Below are 18,931 nucleotides of genomic sequence, written 5' to 3' on the forward strand. Positions count from 1 at the left end.
TATACAAAAAGTGTCAAAGATTGGGCATCTTCCGCCACCTATCAAACTTGTGGCTTCTACAGTTTGATATGCCCCATCCACCACCCGGCAAAAAAGTACTGGGACTGTAAAGGTAACTTTAATACGTAGATAAACACAACCAATAAACTACGCAATGATCATTAAACCGGGAGCCCCTGTTTCCACGGTTCAATCTAAAGTTCCATTTAAACGAAATAAACCTGAAGCCCCTGCCTTCAAGGTTTAAATTGTGTCTGATATTTGAGTGAAAATTCCCATCGTTGAACCTAAGGCCCCTGTCCTTAAGGTTCAATACCCGCAGTGTCCGGTAAATCATTCGCAGTGTTGAACCTGAAGCCCCTGACTTCAAGATTCGGAAAACGCCCAGTGTCTAAAAAGTATTCACGTTGTTGAACCTGAAGCCCCTGACCTCAAGGTTCATACCGAAGCTGTTCAGAATAGGGATTGTGTTTGGCATAGGACTGTTCCACCTCAGATTTTCATGGTCGGTTTTCTGATGTATTTCGTAAATGCTGAAGATTTCCAGTGGCCCATATTTTGTATTTGAATGCCCGATGAACCCGAGGCTGCCGCTGTCGTGGCTGCTCCAATCCGAAAACTATGGTACTTGGTATTTGGTACTTGTTTATATCTAGACCACAGAATGTCAGGGACAACTTTAAGTGTTCAGTAAAAAACTGACGAGAAACTGGGGAACCATCCATGAATGAAAACAAGGGTTTTGCAGGTGAACTGTGACCTCTAATGTTCATGAAAGCTTGTAGAACTAAGAAGGGGCATAAGAATGGGTTGGTCATGTTTTGCTGAATATGCAGAGTGGTAGACTGATTAGAATGTTTGAAGTGAGGGATTGTAAGGTTTATGGAATTGCCTTTAACAGAATCTTTTTGGAAAGTAACATGCTCAGCTAACAGATAGTGCTGCTTGGCGCCTGCTGTTTTTGTGATTTCTCCCACCCTTAGGAAGGCACAAAATGCCAGAACAAACATAGCGTGAAGTAGTGTGCTGTTAAAGGCACAAGTAGTTATGGATGGTAGAGCAGCTACAACTTTTGACAAAATGTCTGGTGTTATAGGTAATCTATTGTCAATAGATGGCTTAACCTTGCTAAATCCTTGTAATTGTTTTTTGATCAGAAGGCTTTGTGTAAGGTCTTGATAGCCTCCGAGTTGAAAGGTAAAGCTTAGTGCAGCTATGTGTGTGCGGGTTGTTGAAGCAGCGAAGCCTAACTGGTAGCAATGCGCAATATAAAGTAACAAATGAGAAAGCGATGGTGGCAGGGGATCTGCATTTCTATCAACATGGGTATGAATGAAACGTTTGTAAGTTGCAAATATGTTCTTATAGGATGACAAAGAGTCTTCTGAGAGGGAGTTCCTAATAAGAAAGTCTGCTGTTCTGGTCAGAGGTGTAGGAGTGTGTGCGGAACCATCGTTTCTTCCATATCCATGTTGGGAAAGAGTTCCTTGAATCTTTGTATCTACAAGCGAGAGAGAAGATCAGGTGCAATATTATGAAGACTGGGATATGTTCAGCATGGAAATGAATGTTGAATTTTAAAGATGATACGATAAGACGTCTGTTTAATTTCATCAAATTGGAATCCTTGGAGGAGGTTTTGTTTATAACATGAACCACCGCACTGTTGTCTGAGTTTAATACAACTGATGTGTTTGAGAGCCCCTCACCCCACATTTCCATTGCGAGGACAATAGGAAAAAATTCTCTTACTGAAATATGCTATTCTAGCCACTGTTGCTGAAAGGGGCCGTAAAACCATTTCCTGCCAAAAGTACACCCGAATCATAAATTGCTAGCGTCCTTTTATAGGGCAATTAAACGTGAACTCGATGAGAGCAATGAAGCGTTAAACGATTTACACAATCGATTTGAGGAGAATGAAAACATGGCTAAAGCCGCTTTCGCTAAGGCTAACCAAAACGAGCAATATTCACGAAAATACAATGTTAAATTCCATGGTCTCCCCGAAACCGAAGGAGAAAATCCCCTGGAAATTGTCAATAACGCACTAGCAGAAGTAGGGGTGGAAATTCAAGGCAGTGATGTTGTGGCCATTCACCGAATCCCCGGAAAGCCGGACGAACACAAACCCTTAATTGTAAAATTTCTCAACATTGACTCAAAAATCCGTGTCATGAGAAAGAGATCAGACATAAAAGAATTAAAAAAGGGTTGGAAGGTGACTGATGATGTAACAAAGGCAAACGTTGATCTTATAATCGAACTGACCAAGGATCCCCGGATAAAATCAGCCTGGTATTTTAATGGCTCGATCTACGGACAATATGGAACCAAACGCGTGAAGTTTGACATTTTTGACAATATCGAACGCAAACTGAAAAACAAGTAACTTTTCTTTTCGGAAACTCTTTGGTCCAATTGGTATCTATTTGACATTTACAAAGATGAGGTGTACTTCCGGTGTTGAGAAGGTAAACAAAACTTGTTGTTGAACTCTGTCTCGTGCCGTTCAAGGGTCACAAGGAACTAAACTTTTTTTCTCATACTTTTTTGTTTATTTTTTTCTAGTTATGTTGTGTGAAAGTTTGTCAATGTGTGTGTGTGTGTGTGTGCATGTACTTACCTGTGTCAATCTACCTACGGAAGGGGTGTGCCCAAAATTTATTGCAACAATACAGAGCTGGAACAATCTTTTTTCTTTTCTAAACCAGTATGAGTTTCAGTGTACTTTCTTTTAATTGTAGGGGGATTGGAGGTATAGAAAAAAGAAGGGATGTATTAAATTATATTAAGCAAAAGAATTTCTCGGTATGTTTACTTCAAGATACTCATTTAACTAATGATGATTATCAACAAGTGAGGTCTTTCTGGGGCTTTGATGTATATTTTTCACCAGGAAAATCAAATGCTAGGGGCACTGCAATACTATTTAATAACAATTTTGAATATAATATTCACAAGCAATACAATGATGATGATGGGAATCTCCTTATACTTGAAATGAATGTTTTCAACAAGTATGATTTTATGTTAATTAATTTGTATGGTCCAAATAAGGACAGCCCATCTTTTTATGAGTCTTTGTTTGATATAATATCAGAATTTAATGGTGAATTTGTTATTATGGCAGGGGACTTTAATCTGATACAAGATAAAAATTTAGACTGCTATAACTATAACAATGTAAACTAGACCTTATTTTTGTCGTTCAACAAAAACGGAGGGCTTTTCGACCCCTTAAAAAGAAGAGTCTTACATTACACAGTAAAAATAAATATCAAATAATACAATATCGCACAAAGTTCTTTTGAGATCAATTCTGAAAGGAAAACATAACAATTCTCTTTGTCCACCAGTGTCTACTCAAAGAGAAATAACTCTTTCATAAATTATTAAAAACATACGAAAATATACTAATTTTCAATCCAATTAAACTCCTATAAGGAGTCCAGAAGTGACCCCACGGCCTGTAATTTTTTAACTGTACTCCTTATGCTTAATGCAAAACCAGAATTAGTTTGAAAATTGGTTGAGAAATAAAAAAAAAAAGTTAAAGAGAAAAAGCTGTTTTCTGTACTTACCCATAAAGTCCCTTCCATTTAAGGGATTTTATTTCCATGAACTTACAAACTGTAGACAATGATTGAGTCATTATTCATGTGAAATATCACGAGAATTGCTTACTTCCTTTTTGAGATATGGGACATTGTATGATTTCATATTTAACATAGAAATCTCCATAGACAATTTTAAGGGACTCATAAAACCGGAAGTACTCTTCATAAACATACCAAAATTGAAACATAGAGGAAATATTAGGTTCCAGAAAGGTGGACAATGGGAGATAAGTGTTGCACAATTATTTTTGATACTACTGAAAAATACAATATTTCAGATCTCTAAAAGTCCTATAAGGGATCAAAAAGTGACCCCACGGACCAAACTTTTTTAAAAGTCCTTCTTTTGCTTTACTCAAAACCGAAATAAATTTGAAGATATGGGGCGAAATAAAAAAGTTACAGTCAAAAAACTGTTTTTCTATTCTGGCCCCTAAAATCCCTTTTATTTTTGGGAACTTTGTTTTCATGACCAAACCCCTTAAAGATAGTACAATATACAGTTATTGACTGGGTATGAGGGCAACATATGATTTGTTGGACCTGAAGGTGAAAATGTTGCCCGAGGCCGCAGGCCAAGGGCAACATTTTCATCTTCAGGTCCAACAAATCATATGTTGCCCGAATCCCAGTCTATAACTGTTTTGTTATACCCTTCACTGTTCACTTAAGATTGATCAATTTTATCAATACACGCTATACTATTAATTATTTTATATGGAAAATTATGGCTTCTTCAGTAATTATAAAACATCAAGATGAGAAAGAACAAAATCAATTATAAATCTATTACCGGTATATCACAAGAATTATTTATCACAAAACATACTCTTCCCTTCTACCTTACCTTGCTGTTAGCAACAACTCTTAATAGCTCTTAACTTCGGCTATTTTCGCGTCGCCGATATTGAACGATGATTATTAATTGTGACGTAACAGACAAGTGACGTTGCGGTCTAACAATTCTTATGTAAGACCGGTCAATAGTGAAATTGTTAGACCGACGTGATAAACATTTCTTTTGTTGGACTTTTTATTAGTAACAAATATATAGAAGGATATTTATAAGGGTATAACAAAAATTATTATTCATGTGAAATATCACAAGAATTGCATGCTGTACTTTTGAAATAAGAAAAACAAACGTGATTTCAAATTTAACATAGAAATCTCCATAGGGAATTTTAAGGATATTATAAAACCGGAAGTACTCTTCATATACATACCAAAATTGAAACATAGAAAGCATATTAGACTGCAAACAGGTTGACAAAGGGAGATAACTCTTGCATCTTTATTTTTAAATTTACTTAAAAATACGTAAATTCAGGTCTCTACAAAACCCATAAGGGATCAAAAAATGACCCCACGGACCATTATTTTTAAATTGCCCTTGTTATGCTTAACTCAAAACGGAAATCAGTTTGAAGATCTATGGACAAAAATAAAAAGTAATAAACAAAAAACTAATTTCTGTACTGACCCCTAAAATCCCTTTTATTTTAAGAAATTTTATTTTCATGACCTAAGCACCGAAAGGCAATGCTAAAGTAGTTTTTCATGTGAAATATTATGAGACTTCCTTGCTTCCCTTTGAAAATAAGGGACATCGTATGATATCAAATTTAACATGGAAATCTCCATAGGCAATTTTAAGGTACTTATAAAACCGAAAGTACTCTACATATCCATACCAAAATTGAAACATAGAGAGCATATTAGTATTCAAATAGATTGCCAAAGGAAGATAACTCTTGCACAATTGAGTTTGAAAATACTTTAAAATACAAAATTTCAGATCTCTAAAACTCCTTTAAGGGGTCAAAAAGTGACCCAACGGAACATATTTTTTAGACTGTCCTTTGTATGCTTAAGTCAAATCTGAAAACTATTTGAAAATTCCTTGAGAAATAAAAAAGTTACAAGCAGAGGTCTGTTTTCAAGGTTGGCCCCTAAAAATCCCCTATTTTCAAAAATTTCAATTTAATAATTTGATGAAGTCACAACAGTTTCAGAGTCATTCTGCATACAAAATATTACAAGAAAATGTTGAACACTTAAGAGATAATGTTCCATGATTAATTTAGCGTGATTTCAAACTAAACATAGAAATCTCCATAGGCAAATTTAAGGCACTCATAAAACCGGAAGTACTTTTCATATGCATACCAAAATTGAAACATAGACAGCATATAAGGTTCCAAACAGGTGGGCAAAGGGAGATAACTCTTCACAGATATTTTCTAAAAGACTTAAAAATGCAATTTTTCAGGTCTCTAAAACTCCTTTAAGGGGTCAAAAAGTGACCCCACGGACCATATTTTTTAGACTGTCCTTTGTATGCTTAAGGTAGAGATTGATAGCTTGTCAACAAAAAAACTACCCATTGAATTTTTCTGAATTTTTTAAATGTTTGTGTTGAGTCCTTGTTCTAAATCATACCAAAAATTCAAGACAGGTCATCGGGCTAGTTTTAGAGAAATTTGACAATTTTAATATAGCCTTCATCAACCACCGAAGAGCTGAAAAAGCAGGGTAAAAAAATATAAGAAAATGATATGAAAAGGGCTGTAAATTTTTTATTGCTTTATCAATTATCATTTGTCTTATATGAATTCAAACATCTGTCTATATGGATTAATATTTGATATCAATCTTAAATTTATCAAGCATTGTAAGCAAAAAACAGAATTACATTTACCAAGATGCATGGTCAAATTAGGTTAAAATATTGCCTATTCATTGCACAAAGTCTCACACTTCTGCTTCCACTGTGAAAAAATTACCCATCAAATTTCTTTTTTTATTGCATATTATAGTTAGCCTACAAGTTTCTTAAATTTTAGAAAAAAATCATACTACATAATGGGGTTTAAATTCAACCTGGAACAAATTTATTATCTTACACCCTACCCTACCCCCTTCCTTTAGAAGGATGCAATTTTGAAGAATGTGGTGACTAAGAGAGATTATCAAGAATTTATCTAAATATTTCACAGAAAATGAGTAAATTCTTTGTAATATTCTTCTAAATTACATTTTGTATCACAAAATCAATTTATACATGTACACCTAGACACATGTTGCCCTGGTTGACCTTTTTGCACTTATATTGAAAAAGATAAGAAGTTTTCCTTATATCATTCAAATTGACTTTGATAGGTAGAATTAATCAAAATATTTCAAAGAAAATGAGTAAAATTCCAAGTAATATTCTTCTAATTTACATTCTATATCACAGAAAACAATTTATACATGTACACCTGGACACATGTAGCCCTGCTTGACCTTTTTGCACTTATATTAAAAAAGATAAGAACTTTCCTTGACATCGTTCAAATTAACTTTGTAGATTTATTATACATATGATTCTTGGATGAATCATCAATGACAATATCTTTTGACCAATTCTGTGCATAAGTAAACTGGTTTTATTATCTTCCTTTGACAACAATAGAATGATTAATTTCACTTTTCTTTTAAAAATTCCTCTTTTATTCCAAATACATGTACAACATAAATAAGAAAACCCAGTAATTATGAAGTTTTGAACACAGAATCAATCCACGGCATGTTATCCTTGTTTTGAAAATATTCAGATAAAAATGTTTTATGTATTACACTGTTAAATGAAGACTGCCCGGTCATCAGTTGTCAGATATTAATACACTAAAGCATCACATGGTAAAAAGTGCGGGAAAATTGGGTGATTTGGTTATCATTACATACATACAAAAATAGTGTCATAATTTACAAAAAAAAAACATACAATGTATTAGAGGTAATTAAATTATGGATTTTGCAAACAGATTCATAAAAGTTAGAAGAATCCCACCATAAACTGTACATGATACTGTACAATTTTTAAACTCATGATGTAGTTCAACAAAATAAAGTGAATACATTTAGTACATGTATGGTAATAGGATAAACTTGCTATTTTGCTTTTTGTCTTATTGGCTAACAAAGATCAATGTAAACATGTATTGCATTTTTAATTGCCATCGCATGCAGCCAGTTGCGTCATGTTCAAGGACCCTGACAATTCCATTGTTTTTATGTCAATACAACAAAGGTGTTCTTTCACAAGGATCTGCAGTGAGCAAAATTCATTCTGCATATTCAGATTTTGAAGCATGTCTTATGATGTGATATGTCCGTTCCTCTTTACTGTCTCCTTCTGGTAGTTCTTTTTCTGAAAAGAACAAAATATTTTAATACAATAAGAAAGAAAATACATGTTTTACTTCTTTCTTACACTGCAAACATAGTATGACTATGTCTATATGAATATAAGACACTTTTGAGATACCTTTTTTATATAATGTCATGAATTTTTAAAATTAAATGCATATAAAGTCGCCTCATTAATCTTGGCACTTTTGCTCCCAAGGAAATTATTTGGATTAATGAATTGTCTTAATTAAACAAACTGGTATATAAGGATAAAGTTCAAATATTTTAGTTTCTAAATGTAGGCCACACTCTAAGGCCAAGACCATGGGGTTAAAGGAAAAGAAATAAACGTGAAATACAAAGACTCAGCACAAACTGTTCACGAGTTAATATCAAAGGATCAAGTTTTTGTGGAAATAAAAAACTACATGTACCTGTCAGTGACACATCAATGCATATACAACTAGCAACCTAACTACCGTAAATCTGGAAATTTTTACGTCGATTTTATTTTGCGAATTCGGGTCAAAATGCTGTTGATTAATTTTTACGTTTCAAAATTTTGCGAATGACCACTGCTCTGTTTACATTTTCTTATTGGTAATTTATTTTTAAGAAAAATATTTTTGCGAATGCAATGAACTCGCAAATTTGCTAAAAATTTATCTACAGCAAAAATTTCCAGATTTACGGTATGATATGTGGAATTAAAATACTTTTCTTTTTACATCTTATTCCATTTTTTAAATTCAGTTTTGTCCCTAATTACCTTATTGATATACATCCAATATTCTTTTGTAACACTACAGATGACACTTGATTAGCAAAGGATCCTATATTTCCATGCAATCTGTAACATGATGAAAATAAAATAAAAAATAAAGTAAATAGCTTGATCTACTTTTTAAAAAATTGTAGAATTTATTAACAATTTTGTTTTATTTTGCAAATTTAGCTATGATAATGTGAAGAGGTTAATATTGTTAAAAAACCATGAGAATTACAAGTTTTTGAACAATACTGACTTCTTCATATTATCATACCAATTCTTTGGTGCTTTCGTTGAAATAATTTCATTCAAATTAGAAAACATCTTTACATTTTACATTTTTTTTTGGTTAATATTCAGTTTTGAATTCAATTTACAATATGTCTTTTTATATGTTTATACACAAGCATTTACCTGTACATGTATTTAAGTCAATAGAGCACCTAACCTGTGATGAGGGATCCCCGGTTAGATTCTCAATCCAGCAATACATATTCCTCTTTTCCTGACACACAAGTATGCCACTTTATGTTCAGTTTGCTGTAGCAGAGCTGGCTTGAACTTTCCTGAAATATCAATTTGATCTTTGAGAAAATATTGACTTAAGAGAATGCTTCTATATGTATACAATAATACTGTATGTACATTATGGTGTTTAAATTAAAAATACAAGGACTAAAAATCATAAATTTAAATTTTTAATACAGGTATTAAAAATACCTCCTTTTTACCACCCCCTTGAAAAAAAATTCTGGATTTTCCCTGATACATGTGCAAGTGTAAATTGAAAGAAAAAAATACAAACCAACGGCTATTTTGGAGTTAATGTAAAAAGCACCCTTGACATTCCTCTTTCCGGGTGACACTTGATTTGGTCACATTATTTCAACAGAGAAAGCTGAATACACTGTCTAGTTCATATAGCTTGCTTCACCTGTAGTATTAAATATTTCTTTTATAATCTATGAATATGATATCCGTTTATAATCAGGGCCCTTTTGAGCATAAAACAAATACATACATAAATTTATTACAGGTACATAAATATTACATAAGACTAAATAAAAATAGTCTTGTTTCCTGCTACCCGACTGACCCTATTTTTTGTCACTTGATCCTAAAGTTGTTTCTTTTTTTTTTCAAAAAGACAAAAGATTTGCAAGTAAATGTCCACTATCATTTATAAAAGGGGTTATAATAATTAAAAAGCATCTGTCATCCAAAGCAGAAAATGTTTACACATTTCTGCATTTGAACAATTTAAGCAAAATATGTTTTGTTTTTTTTCTCTCCATTTTTTGATCCTAGTAACTAAACACCACCTCGTGTATTAGGCACAGATAAGTATGATTACTTTACATTGTTTACCAACCCGACTTTTATCATGTTCTGACACCAGAAATGTCCGGTTTTATTCTTCTATTCTAGAAGTTACAGTCTGTTCATGAAATAAGTTTTAATTTTTAGCTAAATAAAACTACTTTAGGAAGGAAAAAAAATCTTCTATGAAGGTTATTGGTTAAATATACTGGTTGTACCAGACATGTGCGTAAACAAACAAGCACCATAGCCATGATCGATATACTAAGTCGTAAATATTCACCTTATGTATCTGACACGGACACAGCATACAAAAAATCTGTTCTGCAAAAATGTTACTTCTTCCGTAACACCAATTAACATCTGTAGGGTCATAGTCTTTAACATGTCTATACAGAATTGAGAAAACAACATCAGGCACTGATCGACACCGGTGTACCCACGTGGTGCTGAAGCGGACACTGGACAAGGAGTAGTTTCACCAAAATTATGTTCATGGTCGGCTTCAGTCTCACTTCTATTTTGATTCTCATGAAGATGCTTCAATTTCGTGAACCGTAAAGATTTATTACGTATGATAACTTTGTATTTTAAGTCGAGGAAATTTCTCGATCGCTTCGTCGGCCATCTTGTAGCATAGACAATAATGTGTAAATGGAAACTTTTATTTGACGGCGTTCCGGAATCCGGAAAAAAAGCACGTGCAAATATGCGAATTCTTTCTATCACGTGATTTCTATCGGTCTCTACCTTAAGTCAAATCTGAAAACTATTTGAAAATTCATTGAGAAATAAAAAAGTTATAGGCAAAGGTCTGTTTGCAATGTTGGCCCCTAAAAATCCCCTATTTTCAAAAATTTCAATTTAATAATTTGATGATGTCACAACAGTATCAAAGTCATTCTGCATACAAAATATTACAAGAAAACATTGAATACTTTAAGAGATAATGTTCCACGATTAATTTCAATTTAAAATAAAACTTTCAAGACCCATGAAACCGGAAGTTCTGTTCTGATTGATATGAAACTTACAATATATGTTCTACTAATGAGTTCTAACATATTTCTATGCTCAAAATAATTTTTGTAGCGTAATTGTGACTTTCAAAAATTTCATCCCCCCTTCTTCAATCTTTGAAGTCTTATATCTCGAAAAGTATTTGTGTTAAAAAATTACGTACGCGCACTTTTTTATTGGATTATGTCTCTAGAATTCATATCTCAAATTTGGGAGTCTAGACTCTAAAATTAAAAATGTTTTCGGCTTCTTAAGAATTTTCAGTTTTCCTTTAGTAGAAACCGGAAGTGACTATTCCGGAAGTTGTTCTTGTTTCACGCACGAGAGATTTTGATTTGCTATTTAGTGGTTACAAAATAATATACCTATTCTCAAAGGTACTCCCTAAATGCTGAACGATAGAAGTGTTCAGTATAATAATAATAATAATAATAATAATAAACTAGACCTTATTTTTGTCGTTCAACAAAAACGGAGGGCTTTTCGACCCCTTAAAAAGAAGAGTCTTATATTACACAGTAAAAATAAATATCAAATAATACAATATCGCACAAAGTTCTTTTGAGATCAATTCTGAAACGAAAACATAACAATTCTCTTTGTCCACCAGTGTGTACTGAAAGAGAAATAACTCTTTCATAAATATTTCAAACATACGAAAATATACTTATTTTCAATCCAATTAAACTCCTATAAGGAGTCTAAAAGTGACCCCACGGCCTGTTATTTTTTAACTGTACTCCTTATGCTTAATGCAAAACCAGAATTAGTTTGAAAATTGGTTGAGAAATAAAAAAAAAGGTTAAAGAGAAAAAGCTGTTTTCTGTACTTACCCATAAAGTCCCTTCTATTTAAGGGATTTTATTTCCATGAACTTACAAACTGTAGACAATGATTGAGTCATTATTCATGTGAAATATCACGAGAATTGCTTACTTCATTTTTGAGATATGGGACATTGTATGATTTCATATTTAACACAGAAATCTCCATAGACAATTTTAAGGGACTCATAAAACCGGAAGTACTCTTCATAAACATACCAAAATTGAAACATAGAGGAAATATTAGGTTCCAGAAAGGTTGACAACGGGAGATAACTGTTGCACAATTATTTTTGATACTACTGAAAAATACAATATTTCAGATCTCTAAAAGTCCGATAAGGGATCAAAAAGTGACCCCACGGACCAAATTTTTTTTAAATGTCCTTCTTATGCTTAACTCAAAACCGAAATTAATTTGAAGATATGGGGCGAAATAAAAAAGTTACAGTCAAAAAACTGTTTTTCTATTCTGGCCCCTAAAATCCCTTTTATTTTGGGGAACTTTGTTTTCATGACCAAACCCCTTAAAGATAGTACAAAAATTATTATTCATGTGAAATATCACAAGAATTGCATGCTGTACTTTTGAAATAAAAAAAACAAACGTGATTTCAAATTTAACATAGAAATCTCCATAGGGAATTTTAAGGATATTATAAAACCGGAAGTACTCTTCATATACATACCAAAATTGAAACATAAAAAGAATATTACACTATAAACAGATTGACAAAGGGAGATAACTCTTACACTATCATTTTATGAAAAAACTAAAAAATACAATATTTCAGGACTCTAAAACTCCTATAAGGGGTCAAAAAGTGACCCTACGGACCATAATTTTTAGACTGTACTTTGTATGCTTAAGTCAAATCTGAAAACTGTTTGAAAATTTATTGAGAAATAAAAAAGTTACAGGGAATGGTCTGTTTTCAAAGTTGGCCCCTAGAAATCCCTTATTTTCCAAAATTTTAATTTCATACTTTAATGATGTCAGAAGTGTATCAAAGTCATTCTGTATACAAAATATAACAGAAAAATCTTGAATACTTAAGTAGAAAATGCGCCACGATTAATTTCATTTTAAAAGAAATCTTTTAAGGGTCATAAAACCGGAAGTTCTTTTCGGATTGACATGAAATTTTCAGTATATGTTCTACAAATTAGTTCCAACATATTTCTATGCTCAAAATAATTTTGGAGACGCAATTGTGACTTTCAAAAATTTCATCCCCCCTTCTTCAATGTTTGAAGTCTTATATCTCGAAAAGTATTTGTGTTCAAAAATTACGTACGCGCACTTTTTTATTGGATTATGTCTCTAGAATTCATATCTCAAATTTGGGCGTCTAGACACTAAAATTAAAAATGTTTTCGGCTCATTAAGAATTTTCAGTTTTTCTTAAGTAGAAACCGGAAGTGACTATTCTGGAAGTTGTTCTTGTTTCACGCACGAGAGATTTTGATTTGCTATTTAGTGGTAACACAATAATATACCTATTCTTAAAGGTACTCCCTAAATGCTGAACGATAGAAGTGTTCAGTATAATAATAATAATAATAATAAACAAAACGGAAACAATAGGTCTTTTCGACAAAAGTCGAAAAGCCCTAACAAGACGAAAACAATAGGTCTTTTCGACAAAAGTCGAAAAGCCCTAATAACCCAGAAGCTAGAAAAGTGGTATTGGATTTAAAGGAAACACTTGGCCTGGTTGATCCTTGGAGAATTAAGTATAATAATCGGAAGAGGTATACATGGTTTAAAAATAAACCAACTAAAAAAGCTAGACTAGATTATTTTTTGGTGTCAAATGAATTAATGGCACTTATCGATAAAGTTGACATAAGTCCGGGCTATAGATCAGACCATTCAATGATTGAACTTAGCATTACATTAAGTAAATTTGAAAGAGGAAAGGGGTTCTGGAAATTTAATAACTCATTGCTTAATGATCCTGTCTATGTTGATAAAGTCAAAGAAACAATAAATACGGTTAAACAGAAATATGCTGCTCTCCCATATAAGCCTTCAGAAATTAAGAATATATCAGATGAAAATTTATGCTTGACTATAGATGATCAATTATTTTTTGAACAACTGTTATTAGAAATAAGGGGAGTAACAATTGCCTTATCATCTAGAAAAAAGAAGCTTACAGAAAATAAAAGAAAATCTCTCGAGGAAGAAATAATTAAACTAGAAAGTGATCTTAATGATAGTAGTGATTCTCCAGACACTTTTGAAAAATTAAAACAAGCACAAACCAAACTCGAAGAAATTAGAAAAGAATATATTAAAGGACTATTTGCTAGAACCAAGCTTAAATGGATAGAATATGGAGAGAAACCTACTAAATATTTTCTTAGTCTAGAGAAAAGAAATTATATAAATAAAACTGTAAATAAGCTTCTCACAGATAATGGTATTGTCACTGGACAGTCGGATATCCTATCCGAAATTGAAAGATTTTATAAGGCATTATACTCATGTGTGGGCAATAAGTTACACGATGTGGAATTGGAAAGCATTATTAATACTGAACATATTAATGTATTGGATAAAAACACCGCTACAGAACTTGAAGGTTTGATATCGAAAGAGGAAGCCCTTACAGCACTTAAAAATATGAAAAACAATAAAAGTCCTGGAAGTGACGGGTTTACTGTTGAATTCTTCAAATTTTTTTTGAAAGATTTGGGAACTTTTCTAGTCAGAACTCTTAATTATGGATTTATATCAGGGGAATTATCTTTGACCCAGAAGCAGTATTATTTCTATTCTCCCTAAGGGGGATAAGCCAAGAGAGTACCTTAAAAATTGGCGGCCTATTTCGTTACTAAATGTATCATATAAAATTGCCTCCTCATGTATTGCTAATAGAATAAAAAAGGTCTTGGACTTCTTAATTCATGACAATCAAAAGGGCTTTCTTCAGGGTAGATTTATAGGAGAAAATACTCGAGTTATTTATGATACAATCCATAATACTCTTGAAAAACAGATCCCAGGTATCTTATTACTTATTGATTTCGAAAAGGCATTTGATTCAATTTCATGGCGATTTATGTATAGGACCCTAAAGTTGTTTAATTTTGGCCCTGATATAATAAAATGGGTATCAGTTTTATACAACAAAGCTAGACTGTGTGTTTTACAAAATGGTATTTTTTCTAATTTCTTTTTAATTGGACGAGGTTGTCGCCAAGGAGATCCTGTATCCCCTTATTTATTTAATCTCTGTGTTGAAATTATGGGTATAATGATTAGACAAAACAAAAATATTAAAGGAATAAATATAGGAAAGGAAAAAGTTTGTTTACTCCAATATGCGGATGATACAGTACTGTTCTTAGATGGCTCAGAAAAAAAGTCTAAAAAGTGCACTTGACCTTCTTTTTCAATTTTCAAAATTTTCCGGTTTAAAGCCTAATATTAGTAAAACTAAAGCTATCTGGATTGGCTCAAAACTTGGTTCAAATGAAACACTGTGTGATAATACAGATCTAAGTTGGACTAATCAACCATTTACAATATTGGGTATCACTTACACTGCACATCTTAAAGAAATGGAACAACTGAACTTTGATAGCAAATTAGTTGGGATTCAAAAAGAAATAACACAGTGGTCTAAAAGACATATTACCCCATTAGGCAAAATAACAGTTGTTAAAAGTGTTTTACTGTCCAAACTTACTCACTTGTTCAGTGTTTTGCCTACACCAAGCGTACAGTGGATTAAAAAATTAGAAAAATTACTTTTTAAATTTATTTGGGGCAATAAACCTGATAAGATTAGCCGAAAAACATTACAGTCAGAGTTTTAAAAAGGTGGATGCAGAATGACTAATGTTGAAATTTTTATAAAATCTCTTAAACTTACTTGGTTTCGGAGAATACTTTCCACTAACGCAACACAGTGGACAGTGTTGTTTACAGAAATCACTGGTTGTAATGTCACACAGATGTGTCTGTTTGGGTCAGAATACATTAAACAAAAAATTAAGTTAATTTCCAATCCTTTTGGGAGAGAAACACTCTCATATTTTACAGATTATATTAATATTTGATGTGGGTTTGAATGTTATTATTGTATTAGTAAAAAAATATATCTTTCAAACTTCAAGAAAAAAGTGTACCATTTTATTTAATGATTTATTATTGTACTTGAGTAATTATTTTGTTATAGAAAAAAAAGTATATGATGTTGAACAATTTGAAAAAAGATGGTCTAATTGGAAATGTCTTTTTCAAAGTAATGACTAAGCATTGGAGTTTTATACTATTGTTATATTGACTGATATTTATTTAATGACTAAGCATTGGAGTTTTATACTGTTGCTATACTGACTGATATTTATTTCACCCCCCTTCCACATGTAATATTGTGTGAGTCTCACTCTGTATGTAAGTGTGTGTACGTCTGTATGTGAGTGTGTCATTAACTACATTTAAATGTTTGCTTCTGAACATATATGTAATGTGTTGTTTCTGTAAATAAAAAAAAAAAAAAATAAATAAATAAATTGCTAGCGTCTGTATAAAGATGTAGGGTTTTGGAAGTGTATATTTCCCCAGAATAGAAAAGTGCTTTACCATTAAAATGTTCTAGAAAAATAGACCGATTGTAGGTCTGCCCTAGCCTCAGCATTTAACCTGCGGTGGTGAGAAGACTTTTTAATATCCTTAGTTAGGTCAATGATTCTACGAAGAAATGTTCTTCCAGGTGGCACTACTGAGCAGGCGAAATTTTAACAGGCCAATGAGGGACTGTAACTCATGTAGGGTAGCAGTATGCTTTCTTCTAAAAATACTTACTGTATTTTTCAGGCGATGTAATTTGTCTTCTGGCAGTCTTATCTCAAATTTGATGGAATCTATTTCTAAGTCCATAAAGGTCAGTGTAGTACACGGCAGTAGTGTTTTCTCAGACTTAATTGGTAGGTTGATGTCATTTGCAAGAGTGTGGAATGCCTGAAGTGCATTATGACACCCTGGTGAGTTTGGGTAACCAATAAAGAGAAAGTCATCAAGAATGTGCACCAGTGTGTAACATCAAATTTTGCATGAAGGATCCATTGCAAGGCTGAACTGAATTTCTCAAAGAGGTTGCAAGAGTAACTAAGACCGAAAGGGAGAGTTTTATCAAAATAAAATTGATCATGAATACTAAAACCTAACAATTCAAAGTCACTAGGGTGAACTGGTACATGTACTTGTTTATAAGCATTTTCTAAGTCAGTTTTAGCTAAAAGTGCCCCCACCCCAATATCCCTAATGATTGAGATAGCATGCTCTATGGTTTGGTATTGCACGGTGCAAAATTCATGTGGAATGTGGTCTTTGATTGACAACCCTTCGGGATAAGACAAATGGTGAATCAATCTAAATTCACCAGGGTTCTTTTTAGGAACTAGGCCAAGAGGTGAAACTTGCAGATTAGGAAATGGGGGGGAGGGAAATGGACCAGCTACTCTACCCAACTCTATCTCATTATTTAACTTTTGCCACAAAACACCTTCATTTCCCTGCAAAGAAGCTAAATTTTTAGAAAGTCAGAACTCACGAGGGCCTTGGTATGGAATTCTAAAACCTGATTTGAAACCTTCAACTAAAAGTTTGATAGAGCAGGGTCATAGTCCTGATGATATTCAGCAAATTTGTCAGCATTTATTGGGGTAACAACAGATTCATCAATCTTTTTTGGTGAGGGTTGAGGGTTTCTTGCGCTGGTCATTATTGGTGGGTTTTGCATTTGCTGCACTGTGTTGGCCTTGCTTATATTTTGTGCAGTTACGCCTCGAGTGTTTATTGGAGCAGTATTGGCATATATGTGCATATGGACAAGAGTTTCCTCTGTTACAGGAGCTTGTATTATTAAACGTGAAGCAGTATTTCTGCTTTGAGGGAGTTGCACGAAAGGGCTGCTTCTTTAGTTTTGTTTTTGCTTCAAAACCTTGAAACATTGCATCATGAAAGAGTTCAGAGTTTTTTGTATCCCAAGGACAAGCACGTGGGGCAACTTAACGCCACTGTCTGAATTTCTCGTCGTAACTTATGGCAGCTTCATCCCCACAGGACTTCGCTATGCCCTGAATGATTTGTGCGTATGTCATGAGCTGCCCAACCTCGTCTGGATATTTTACGCAGTAGATTGCCACAAAGACATGAAAAAAAAAGACATCAAAAAGGCCTCCAACCACTGTGCAATGGTTTTTATATGGGAGTAGTCATTAGATTTAATAAAAATCAATTGTCCATCATTCTCGACTGATTTGAATTTTGGCTCCTGCTCAAAGCTTGACTATGGGATTAAAGTGGCAAGTTTGATGTATTCATTTGCGAATATTTTGGTTTTAATTTTCATGTCCACCCCCTGTCCCATAGGTTTTGAAATTCCCACCTGGGAAATATTCTTTTGCAAATTATTTTGAGAAATTGAGGCATTAGTACCTGTGGTGGTGTCTTGATTATTTACAATGGTATTGAACGTCGAAGTATTTGAGACTTCATCCGATCTGTCTTCCAGCTGTCCAGTCGCTGCTGGCTGTTGGTTAGCTGCTGGTTGCGGGGTGTTTAATTTCGACATGCATTCTTTTACAGTCTTTTCAATGATGGGTAACGCTGCAGCCATACATTCTGTAACTAGGTTTTTCAGTTTTGATGAATCGTTATCTGGCTGGGTAGATCGGTTATCGGTTGAGGAAGGTTTGGTCCTACGCCTCTTTGGACGAGAAGCCATAATCTTGAAAACGATGACGTTTCAGTTTGGATGAATCGTTATCTGGCTGGGTAGATCGGTTATCGGTTGAGGAAGGTTTGGTCCTACGCCTCTTTGGACGAGAAGCCATAATCTTGAAAACGATGACGTGGCAATAAAATCAAAATAACTCAGTAATAAATAAAGACTTAATTTAAAGGAACTAAAATTGCACACCACCATTTGACACAATGCCATAAACCTGTACCACAACCATAGTTGTTTAAGGGCACATAGTTAATTTGGAATACCTGTGATATACCGGTGTTTAATGGAAGTGTACAATGAATTCCTTGCCTTAGAATCGTATGAAAACAACTACTAGTAGCCATAGCTACTAAATCAAGGAAATATAGCCATTGCTATAATAAGTAGCCAGAGCTACTACGAGTCACCCTCCAAAATAGCCAGAGCTAAAACATGTTAAATAAAATAACT

At 33.3% G+C, this 18,931-nt stretch overlaps 1 protein-coding gene across 1 annotated transcript; it reads right to left on the minus strand.

Moving 5' to 3' along the window:
* Positions 1 to 500: 500 nt before the first annotated feature.
* LOC134269411 (uncharacterized) lies at positions 501 to 18,475 on the minus strand. Its single transcript, XM_062751603.1, has 2 exons — positions 18,187 to 18,475; positions 501 to 1,501 (listed from the first exon to the last, which is right to left on the minus strand). The coding sequence occupies exons 1-2, from the start codon at positions 18,473 to 18,475 to the stop codon at positions 501 to 503; spliced, it is 1,290 nt and encodes a 429-aa protein (XP_062607587.1).
* Positions 18,476 to 18,931: the final 456 nt, after the last annotated feature.

This window comes from Saccostrea cucullata, unplaced genomic scaffold (genome assembly GCF_032062105.1).
Source record: "Saccostrea cucullata isolate Sc308-1 unplaced genomic scaffold, CSIRO_AGI_Scuc_v1 ctg2404, whole genome shotgun sequence".
In the NCBI taxonomy this organism is placed as follows: Eukaryota; Metazoa; Mollusca; class Bivalvia; order Ostreida; family Ostreidae; genus Saccostrea; species Saccostrea cuccullata.

Bases quoted from the DNA above. Each gene is read 5' to 3' on its own strand.
- LOC134269411 (XM_062751603.1), bottom strand. From the start codon at position 18,475: ATGGCTTCTCGTCCAAAGAGGCGTAGGACCAAACCTTCCTCAACCGAT. The intron at 1,502-18,186 runs GTACTAATGCCT...TCTCGCTTGTAG, and splicing joins TAATCAAGACACCACCACAG to ATACAAAGATTCAAGGAACT.